This window comes from Lethenteron reissneri, chromosome 41 (assembly GCF_015708825.2).
Source record: "Lethenteron reissneri isolate LAM-NWPU_2019-01 chromosome 41, ASM1570882v1, whole genome shotgun sequence".
In the NCBI taxonomy this organism is placed as follows: domain Eukaryota; kingdom Metazoa; phylum Chordata; class Hyperoartia; order Petromyzontiformes; family Petromyzontidae; genus Lethenteron; species Lethenteron reissneri.
The window spans coordinates 11,414,347-11,425,756 of NC_083819.1; the positions used below are offsets into that span (position 1 = coordinate 11,414,347).

At 53.1% G+C, this 11,410-nt stretch overlaps 1 protein-coding gene across 1 annotated transcript in view; it reads right to left on the bottom strand.

The window, feature by feature from the left end:
• Positions 1–10,958, bottom strand: part of LOC133352622 (cytochrome P450 4B1-like) — a 36,812-nt gene extending 25,854 nt beyond the window's left edge. Inside the window, exon 1 of the mRNA XM_061568377.1 lies at positions 10,081–10,958. Within this exon, the coding sequence (XP_061424361.1) occupies positions 10,081–10,221 (141 nt within the window). The 5' untranslated portion in view covers positions 10,222–10,958. The remainder of the gene's footprint in view (positions 1–10,080) is intronic.
• Positions 10,959–11,410: the final 452 nt, after the last annotated feature.

Genomic DNA, 11,410 nt, shown 5'->3' on the forward strand with positions numbered 1-11,410 from the left:
GTGCACAGGCGTTGTGTCCGGCGATGTTGGCTTCTCCCCCGACGGGGAATCTGGCGGCGCTGCGGGAGCTACTCGGGGGGGTTCTGTGGGTGGACAAACAAAGAGTTTATGCTGCACCTCGCCCCGGCCGGGATTGCCCGGCTCGTCGGACGCATCAGGCACCGGCCGCTCCGGAGTTGCAGATGAATCTACGGGACAGGGCAAAACATATAATTTCAACCTGGATGGATGAATGATCCAGTGACGGCGACCGAACCGGATGCACACGCACTGTGGCCGGCGGACTTCCACGACCTCAACGGGACCCTGCTAAGGGCGATATAATTTCGGGGACGTCCCAATGGGCACCTGGGGGCAATGTAGCCACACTTTATCCCCATTCCTCCATGGAAGCCCGGATCCCTGGTTATCCACGGCAGCTTACCGTGCTTCACGCAGCCTGTCAAGTGTGGCCCGCATCGAAGTGGGCACAGTGGATCCCTTCTTAGACGAGCCCAGGCATTTGCATGTGCATCGGGGGTTCTGGCTCCCTCCCGTACATCAGATAAAAGGGTGAAAACCCCGTTGAGGAATGAGGGGCCAACCGATACGTGGCGAGGACGCCCGGGATAAACAGGTCCCAGTCCGAATGGGACGCGTTCACCTGGTGGCACGTTATGGATGTGAGGGTGCGATTTAACCGCTCCACCATCCCATCGGTTTGAGGGTGGTAGGGCGAAGTACGGATTTTCTTGGTGCCAAGGAGGTCACAGACCTCCTTGAGCAGTCGGGAAGAAAAATCCAGACCCTGGTCGGTTAGAAGCTGCTCCGGGGCACCCTTATCTAGAACACACTCATGCAAAAAGGCATCGTTGATAGACGAGGCTGATTGATCTTGCAAGGGCCAACGTGTGAGGTATTCAACTCCGACCAACAGATACTTGTGGCCCCGTTGGGAAGTTGGAAATGGGCCTAAAATGTCGAGGGCCACAAGTTTATTTACACGAGAAACCTGAATGGACTGCAACGGGGGCCGATCACGCACAACCGCGGGCTACCGCCGTGCGCAATCCTGGCTGCCCTTAACAATTAGCGCCACGTCGCTTTCCATGCCCGGCCAGTAATAATCTCACTTGATGGTCAACAAGGTCTTGTGGGTCCCAAGGTGCATCAATTTAACGTGAACTGCACAAGTCCGTTTCCTTCTTAGGACTGTGGGCACCACAAAGCAATACCTTTCTAGCTCCATATCCTAGCGCATAAGGAGGCTGTCGTGCAAGACAACAGCCGGGGCAGTCGACGGATAGGAGTAATGGTCACCAGATTTAACACGGCGCCGCAATTTCAACAGCGAGGTGTCCTCCATCTGTAAGGGAGACCATTCATCCTGAGGGAGACCTAAGCCAAAATCCGCGGGCAGCGACGCACCCGGAAAAGGAGCTGCATCAGCTGTTGCCACTAATTGGGGCCCGGGGTCAATTGGGGCCTTGTAATGACTCGAACCAGTCGTGCATGCACAACAACTGTCCTGTGGCAATCTAGACAAAGCGTCCGCATTTCCATGCTCTGCCCCCTTCCTGTGAATTACATCAAATGTATACTCCTGCAGCACCTCAAGCCAGCGGGACAACTGACCCGAGGGCTGATCTATGCACAGGAAGTATTGCAAGGCGGCATGGTGCCTCCAAACAGTAAACCGCCTGCTATACAAGTAGGGCCTGTACAGTTGGATAAAGTACACGATGGCCAGCAGTTCCCTACGGGTCACGCAATGCCGTTGCTCTGTGGAAGACAACACGTATCTGCCATATGCAACAACCCTCTCGGTGCTGTCGACCATCTCGGAGAGCACAGCCCCTATGCCTGTGTCACTGGCATCCATGTCCAACCTGAAGGGCAGTGAGAAGTCGGGGTAAGTCGGGGTAACCCAGGGGAGGCGCATCAGCCAGGGACTCCTGAAGCATGACAAATGCTTCTTCCTCCTCTTTTCCCCAATATAATTTTTGGCCCTTAGTGGACAGCGCGTGGAGTGTCTTCGCGATAGTCGCAAAATCCCGTACTAAGCGATGGTAAAATGAGGCAAATCCTACGAAACTGCGAACCTCAGCGACAGATGTGGGGGTCGGCCACGTACGGACACAAGCAGTTTTCTCCGTATCTGTAGCGACTCCAGAGGCGCTGACCACATGGCCCAAATACCGCATGGACGGCTGCAGCAAATGGCACCTTTGGGGTTTGAATTTCAGATTAGCAGCGCGCACTTTGACGAAGACTGATTGAATACGTTGCAAGTGTTCGTCAAACGTGTGACCAAAAATTATGATGTCGTCCAGATATATCAGACAGGATTCCCACTGTAGTCCTGCCTAGACCATCTCCATGAGGCATTGCAAAATGGCCGGGGCCGAGTGGAGGCCCATAGGAAGCCGAGTGAATTGGAACGGCCCCTGGGGTGTGCGGAACGCAAGTTTTTGGTTTGATGACCACATCTAATGGCAACTGCCAGAAGCCCGAAAGCAAATATAAGGTCGAAAAGAACTGTGCACTCGAGAGGGCGTCAAACGAATCATCCATTCGGGGCAGGGGATAGGCATCTGCAACCGACATTTTGTTTATTTACAAAAGTCAATGCAGAAACGGAGACTCCCGTCCGGTTTCTTGACTAACACAATGGGGGCTCCCCAAGGGCTATTAGAGGGAGAGATGATGTCCGACGCCAACATCTCATCGATAGCCAAGCAGACATGATCCTTCTCTCTAGGGCTGAGGCGATAGGAGTTCAACCGAATGGGGAGATAATTCCCTATGTGTAGTAGGGACATATGTCTGATATCGAATTTGCTGTGACTAAAAACATCGGCGAATCGTTCAATAAGTGGCGAGTCGCTGTCGCTCCTCGAGGGATAAGAGCAAATTATCCTGGCAAAGTTTGCCGATCCAGGAATCGTCGGATTTCTCATCCTGCACTACGCCAGCCACAAAACTGTCAACCGGTGTGGCGTCTTCTGGTGGGTGAGCTAGGGTCGCATGCGCCAAAACGGTACCGGCCTGCATAACTATGTGCGAAGGACCCGCAATCAAAACCTGCAAAAAAGGATTCTTGGTCCTCCAACACGATTGTCAGGGCACCCACCAAACAGGAAGTCCACGAAAAATAGTTAGAGGGAGTTAAGAACTCCTGCCTCAGGCATGTGCAATTGCAGGGGTTTGCGGAACCTCAGGGGTATCAACATTTGAGAACCAGGTGTAATCTTTGTGGATTATTTAGCCAAAGCACGTACACTGGTGGTAAGACGAGTCAACAAGGTAGGGGAGTGTAAAAAGTTCAACCGACGGCCCGACAGCAACTCCATACAACCTTGGTCGATCAAGATTTTAAGGGGCATCTTGGCTAAAAAATCTGTCCCCAACAGGTATGGCACAGCCAACGTCTTTGAGACCAAAATGGGGCCTTCCAATTCAATGTCACCGATTCGAATGGAGGCTACGACGTGTCCCAGTATGCTCCGGCCGACGATCACCAGCACCCTTCCAGCGCGTACAGTGAAGGCGGCGAGATGATCCTCTTCGCGTGGCGTGCCGGCCTTCGTTGGATTCAGGTTCCCAGTACACGCAGCCACACTAGACCACTGACGCAAGCCGAGGTGGGCCTGGATACCTTGTGCCACCTTAATAGAATAAATATCCACTTCCTCTGCTATGGTCGAGATGACGCCGTGCTCCCGTGCAAGAGAGAGCAGCCGCTCCAATGCCAGGGAGTCGAACACCGCCTCATCCATGTAGGGGTAGGCTGCCCGCCCCAGTGCCAGCAAGGCGCTGCGGAAGGCGAGAGGCGTCTCGGCCTCCCCTCGCCTCCGCAGCAAGAACTTTCGGCGAGCACTGGAGGGCGGCTCAAAAATTGCAGCCATCTAGACGTACACCATGGGGAGCGTCGCCCTATCCGCAGGTGGAATCTAATTAAAGGCGGCCAGGGAATCGTCATCTAACGCCGTCGGATGTATCTTGAGCACCTCATCCATAGTCCATCCGACTGAGGCATAAGCCGCATCGAACCGGCTCTGGAATGATGACCAATCGCTCCCAGCTGCGGTGAAGGGAGGAACAGGAGGCAGGCGCCGAAGCTTGAAGAAGCCCGAGGTGATGATCGTCGCAGCCGCCCCACCGGCTGCACTCGGCGGAATCGCTGCAGCAGAGTCAATGATGGCCGGTTGTTGAGTCGCACTTAAAATGGCGGCCGGTTGCAACGTTGTACTCAAGGGCAAGATGGCACCCAGTTGCCGCGTCGCGCTTGAGGGCAAGATGGCGCCCAGTTGTTCCGTCGCGTCCATTGAAAAGTTGGCACCAAGTTCAAATGTGGCAGGTGGGGAAATGGCGGGAAGCGCCCAGTCCCGCTCCAATGCCGCGATGGTGGGCACATCACCCAAATTGCTGTAACCATGGATAGGGCCGGTTGATGTGGTTCGGGTCGTGCGCTCGCAATGTGTCCAGATTCGGTTTGGTAAGCGGAGTTGGTTTGTGCACCCCTCTCGTCTTAAGCCATTTCTTGCGCCGTGTGAGTTTGTTTCATCTCCATATCGCAGGGGTCGAGTGTCGGGTGTGCCCGACGGGTTGGGGCTTACGTCTGCCGATGCTGGTCCTCAGGAGAGTGTTTCTGTTCCACCCCCAGGCGCTACGTGATTGATGCCTCGCACGCGGCCTCACGTGCTCTGGACGTGAAGGACTCGACGACCCAGCCTACTGCTCTTTGTGAGGAGCCGGCTTCATCAGGTCGATGTCTTGTTCCCCTCGGCCCTTCCAGGGCAGACGACCCCAACCTGCTTGGAGGTCCGGCATCACCGACTCACTCAAAGACTCGATTCGCATAATCCCCGCACATTGCACACTCCCACGCCGTCATGGGTTGTCACGCTCGCATGCGTCATGGTGAGTATTTGGCTGATCCTGCTCGCCATCCAGCTCATGGGCATTTTTACACGTTGTGGGTGGGAGATGTTGGCTGCATGGACCTTGTGCAATGTGCTTGTTGGGTTGTTATTTGTTTGCTGTTGTGTTTTATTTGCTCTTCCCCTTTGATCTGTTTAAATTTGTACAGTTGGGTTTGGGTAATTTATTGCGCTGTTATGTTATTGTTGGAGCACACTTGCTTATTGTTCTTATATATGTGTAGTAGAGTTAACTACTCAATGTTCACAAACTGGGAGAGCAAATCGTTAACAAGGTTTTCCCGCTCAAACTAACGGTCAGGGTCTCACAAGCTGTGAGAGCTGACCGTAAACAAGGTTTTCCAGCGCGACCAAACGGTCAGGGTCAGATCGGGTGAATTGGGATCGAAAAGCAGATTGGGAACGACCAATCACAGGGTTCCACAAGGTGGCCAGGGATTGGACAACCCGGCCACGAACAAGTATAAAGCCAGAGCGCTCAGAGCTCTGGGGGAGTTCGACTACACGAAGACCCAAGATGGTGGAAGAAGCCTAGGACCCTGGACCAAGCCCTCCAGCCCTTATAAGGGCTAGGGTTCAGAGTAACCAGTGGTCAGGGAGACCTCCCTTAGGTCCAGTCAGAGGACATTGAAAGAACGGGATATTAAGTAGCCTGTAGGGCGCGGAGGCTTGTACGTTCTGAGTGTAATGGGTGAGGGGACCGTATACCCCTCAGTGCATAGGGACTGTGTTCATAAGACGAATAAAAGTGTGCGCTACAAAAGACGTTGAAGAGTCCGTCTGTACAACACTACATATGTACATAGGTTGCTTGCTTGCGGGGGAGTTGGCAGCCGGGATGGCTAGATCCTATGGGGGGGGGGGGGGGGGGGGTGATGTAGTGACTGTGAATGTCACTGTGTGGTGCCTGGCCTGCGAGGTCACGGCAGATAATATGTTGTCATTATGTGCAGCCCGGTTACTGGGCGTAGTACCAGCCCTAGCAGGGCTTGGGTAAGCACTGATTAGCATAGAGACACCACGTACAGTGTGCGGTGCGGGCTCCTGGGGAAGGAGCGAGAGAGTGTCAGCTAGCCAGAGTAACGTTGGGGCATGTATATAATGTGTGTACTGTGTATGTGTAGAGGTGTAATTGTAAAGATGTATGGGCACGGATGGGTAACAAACACAAGGGGCGTGGTTAGGGCCGTACACAGAGGAGGTGCTCACACCGACGTCCGCACCTGCATCCCCCACAGGCCCCTCCCGGGGGCCGAGTGCTATAAAAGGTGGTGAGCCGGAGGGCTCGAGGTCGAGTGTTAGCTTAAACCAGCGAAGAGTGAAGACCAGCTAGAATAGGCCCCGGAGCTCCCCTGGCTCGCTGTCCTTGTCAGGACCGACAAGGGCAAGCCGGTGGCGTGGTCCCGAGAGCCCAGACTGACGTTCTTATAAGAGCCGGTCTGGAGACTCAGGGTGCCGGGATCCCAGCTTGACCAGGGCTGGGATAGGTAGCCTCCCCTAGCTCCGTAGTGGAGGACTCGGGCGTAGGTTAGTGGGGTTAGACGTGGTGTCTCCCTGTTAGATGAGTGAAGGGGACGATACCCCTTCAAGTGCTGTGTATTCCCATTACTGTACACAAGTTGGTATTAATAAATAAGTGTGCCTCCAACCACGTCGTCCAAAGCCTCCTGCAACTTACTACATATGTACCGTTGGTTGACCTGCCAACACATGACCAGATAATATTGGAGGGGGGCCACCGGTGGACAGGGGCTGCTGGGTGGTCACGTAGTATAGAAGTGCTCTCGGGAGCCTTCGGGAAAGGGCCACGGAGATCGAGAAGGTGGGCGGGGTGAGAGGCGGAGCCAGCCCCAGCCCGGCCCGATATAACGGGGGCCCCGTGTGGGGCTCGGGGTTCTTTACTGTTGGTGAGTGAAGATCCACGTCAGGTTGAAGAAGCCTCTAGCCACGCGGTCCGGGACCCAGCTCGTGATCCGGACAGGGATAACGGGACTGTGTCTAGTTCTGCCGTAGCATGGTTAGATGGGCGTTCAACACCCGAGTGTAGGTTACGTTATGTTGTGCGACTCAATTGGACTCACTACACATACACAGTGCTTACACAGTACACACACACTACATATACAGTACACACACACTACACAGTCCACACACACTACATACAGTGAGGGAAACAAGTATTTGATCCCCTGCTGATTTTGTACATTTGTCCACTGACAATGAAATGATCAGTCTATAATTTTAATGTAAGGTTTATTTGAACAGCGGGAGACAGAATAACAACAACAAAATCCAGAAAAACGCATGTCAAAAATGTTATAAATTGATTTGCATTTTAATGAGGGAAATAATTATTTGACCCCTCTGCAAAACATGACTTAGTACTTGGTGGAAAAACCCTTGTTGTCAATCACAGAGGTCAGACGTTTCTTGTAGTTGGCCACCAGGTTTGCACACATCTCAGGAGGGATTTTGTCCCACTCCTCTTTGCAGATCTTCTCCAAGTCATTAGGTTGCGAGGCTGACGTTTGGCAACTCGAACCTTCAGCTCCCTCCACCGATTTTTTATGGGATTAAGGTCTGGAGACTGGCTAGGCCACTCCAGGACCTTAATGCTCTTCTTCTTGAGCCACTCCTTTGTTGCCTTGGCCGTGTGTTTTGGGTCATTGTTATGCTGAAATACCCATCCACGACCCATTTTCAATGCCCTGGCTGAGGGAAGGAGGTTCTCACCCACGATTTGACGGTACATGGCCCCGTCCATCGTCCCTTTGATGGGGTCATAGGCAGCATTCCTCCTCCTCCAAACACGGCGAGTTGAGTTGATGCCAAAGAGCTCCATTTTGGTCTCATCTGACCACAACACTTTCACCCAGCTGTCCTCTGAATCATTCAAATGTTCATTGGCAAACTTCAGACGGGCATGTATATGTGCTTTCTTGAGCAGGGGGACCTTGCGGGCACTGCAGGATTTCAGTCCTTCACGGCGTAGTGTGTTACCAACTGTTTTCTTGGTGACTATGGTCCCAGCTGCCTTGAGATCATTGACAAGATCCTCCCGTGTAGTTCTGGGCTGATTCCTCACCGTTCTCATGATCATTGCAACTCCACGAGGTGAGATCTTGCATGGAGCCCCAGGCCGAGGGAGATTGACAGTTCTTTTGTGTTTCTTCCATTTGCGAATAATCGCACCAACTGTTGTCACCTTCTCACCAAGCTGCTTGGCGATGGTCTTGTAGCCCGTTCCAGCCTTGTGTAGATCTACAATCTTGTCCCTGACATCCTTGGAGAGCTCTTTGGTCTTGGCCATGGTGGAGAGTTTGGAATCTGATTGATTGATTGCTTTTGTGAACAGGTAACAAGCTGAGATTAGGAGCACTCCCTTTAAGAGTGTGCTCCTAATCTCAGCTCGTTACCTGTATAAAAGACACCTGGGAGCCAGAAATCTTTCTGATTGAGAGGAGGTCAAATACTTATTTCCCTCATTAAAATGCAAATCAATTTATAAAATTTTTGACATGCGTTTTTCCGGATTTTGTTGTTGTTATTCTGTCTCTCACTGTTCAAATAAACCTACCATTAAAATTATAGACTGATCATTTCTTTGTCAGTGGGCAAACATACAAAATCAGCAGGTGATCAAATACTTTTTTCCCTCACTGTACACAGTACACACAAACAGTGCATACACAGTACATATGAAGTATTGGAAATGACGGCAGGAACTTCTTGACGGGTAACACACTTTTATTAAATCTTGACGTGTCACAATACAACGTGTGGTCTCTATTCTTTTGACTATACACTCCACTTAACTCGTGTAGACTCTATGCCTCTGGCTACACACAATGCACTCGACTCGTGTAGACCCTATGCCTCTGGCTACACACAATGCACTTGACTCGTGTAGACCCTATGCCTCTGGCTACACACAATGCACTTGACTCGTGTAGACCCTATGCCTCTGGGTACACACCATGCATTCGACTCGTGTAGACCCTATGCCTACGGCTACACACAATGCATTCGCCTCTGGGTTACACAGAGTCCCGGTCCCGTTAGGACAGCGGGACTAGGTACCGCAGGGCCCTATCTCTTCATCCCCGTCTTCATTCTTCGCTGGTTACATACTGCCCTTACGCCTGTGTGCATCCCCTTTTATAGCCCCTGCTCACGGGAGACGGAGCTGATGCGGACGTCGACGTGAGCATCGCTCCTTAGTTAACCAATGACGACGCGCTATCTCTACGATCCGTTTTCCCCAGCGCGTGTTAACACTACTCCACCAATCACACCGCGCTGCCACCCGATCACTCCCTCTCAGCGCGTCACCGGCACACAGCCAATCAGCACCCCGTAACCCACGACCCCGCGCTGACCCCTGATCCTCCACCGTCAGCGCGCGTCACCACATACACAACCAATCACTACGCGCTGGCACACGATCCCTACCCCAGCGCGTATCACCACTACACATACACACTTCATACACAGTACACACACTACACACACGGTACATACACAGTACACACAGTATATACACACTATATACACAGTACACACACACTACATACAGAGTACACACACTATATACATATTACACACACACTACATACAGAGTACACACACTACACAAACACTACATACACAGTACACACAAACTACATACACAGTACACACAAACTACATATACGGCACGTACACTACATACACAGTACACACACACTACATACGCAGTACACACTTACCAGGTGCCCGTAGAGCCAGTGTGCTCACCACACGCCCACCACTCACCAGGTGCGCGTGCCCGTAGAGCCAGTGTGCTCACCACACGCCCACCACTCACCAGGTGCGCGTGCCCGTAGAGCCAGTGTGCTCACCACACGCCCACCACTCGCCAGGTGCACGTACCCGTAGAGCCAGTGTGCTCACCACACGCCCACCACTCGCCAGGTGCGCGTGCCCGTAGAGCCAGTGTGCTCACCACACGCCCACCACTCGCCAGGTGCGCGTGCCCGTAGAGCCAGTGTGCTCACCACACGCCCACCACTCACCAGGTGCGCGTGCCCGTAAAGCCAGTGTGCTCACCACACGCCCACCACTCACCAGGTGCGCGTGCCCGTAGAGCCAGTGTGCTCACCACACGCCCACCACTCACCAGGTGCGCGTGCCCGTAGAGCCAGTGCGCGGGCGGTCCCGGGAAGGCGTCGAGTGCGGAGCGCGCGCGCCGCCGCAGCACCCACAGGGCGCAGCACGCGGCGCACAACAGCAGCAGCAGGGAGCCCAGCAGCTCCCACATCCTCCTCACTCCGAGCCGGTGCACTCACCACCCTCACCCTGAGGCACCACACACAGACTCACCCTCACCCGAGCCAGCACACACAGACTCACTCTCACCCTCAGGCAGCACACACAGACTTACCCCGAGGCAGCACACACAGACTCACCCCGAGGTAGCACATACACAGACTCACCCTCACCCTCAGGCAGCACACAAACTCACCCTCTGGCAGCACACACAGGCTCACCCTCGCCACGAGCCAGCACACACACTCACCCTGAGGCAGCACCCACAGACTCACCCTCACCCTCAGGCAGCACACACAGACTCACCCCGAGGCACCACAGACAGACTCACCCTCAGGCAGCACACACAGACTCACCCCGAGGCAGCACACACAGACTCACACTCAGGCAGCACACACAGACTCACACTCAGGCAGCACACACAGACTCACACTCAGGCAGCACACACAGACTCACACTCAGGCAGCACACACAGACTCACCCTCAGGCACCACACATAGACTCACCCTCAGGCAGCACACACAGACTCACTCCGAGGCACCACACACAGACTCACCCTCAGGCAGCACACACAGACTCACTCCGAGGGAGCACACACAGACTCACCCTGAGACAGCACACACACAGACTCACCCTCAGGCAGCACACACACAGACTCACTCCAGCAGACACAGACTTGCACGCTGCTCTCTGTCTGCTCACAGCAGCGCTATGCCCTGGCACGACAGTAACACCCAATCGCTGAGCCGTGAGTGAACATCAAATAAACACACCCCCTGGGCAGGTTCTCATAAATCATCATCACAAATACCAGACATGTCAGCAGATGAGGCAGCATCTATCTCGCCTTCATTGTGTCATCTACGGGGTTGTTTTTCATAAACCTGTTAATCAGAATCAGAAGTATATTTAAAGCACATTGACCTATGAAGTTGTTTTTCGAGGGCAACTAGACCGGCAGACATCAAAGCATTCCGCGGATACAGATTAAAAATTACTTAACAATCTCAATTATGTTGTAAATTTACGTTCACACTTAAACGTTGCTAATTTTAATAGTTTAAAATTGGACAGAGACAGAATGGAGATGACAAGAGCCAAAACTAGGTTGTTCCAAAACTTTAAGGCAGTTACATAAAATGCTCTTCATCCAAATTGCGCACAAAATCTGGTAATAAGCA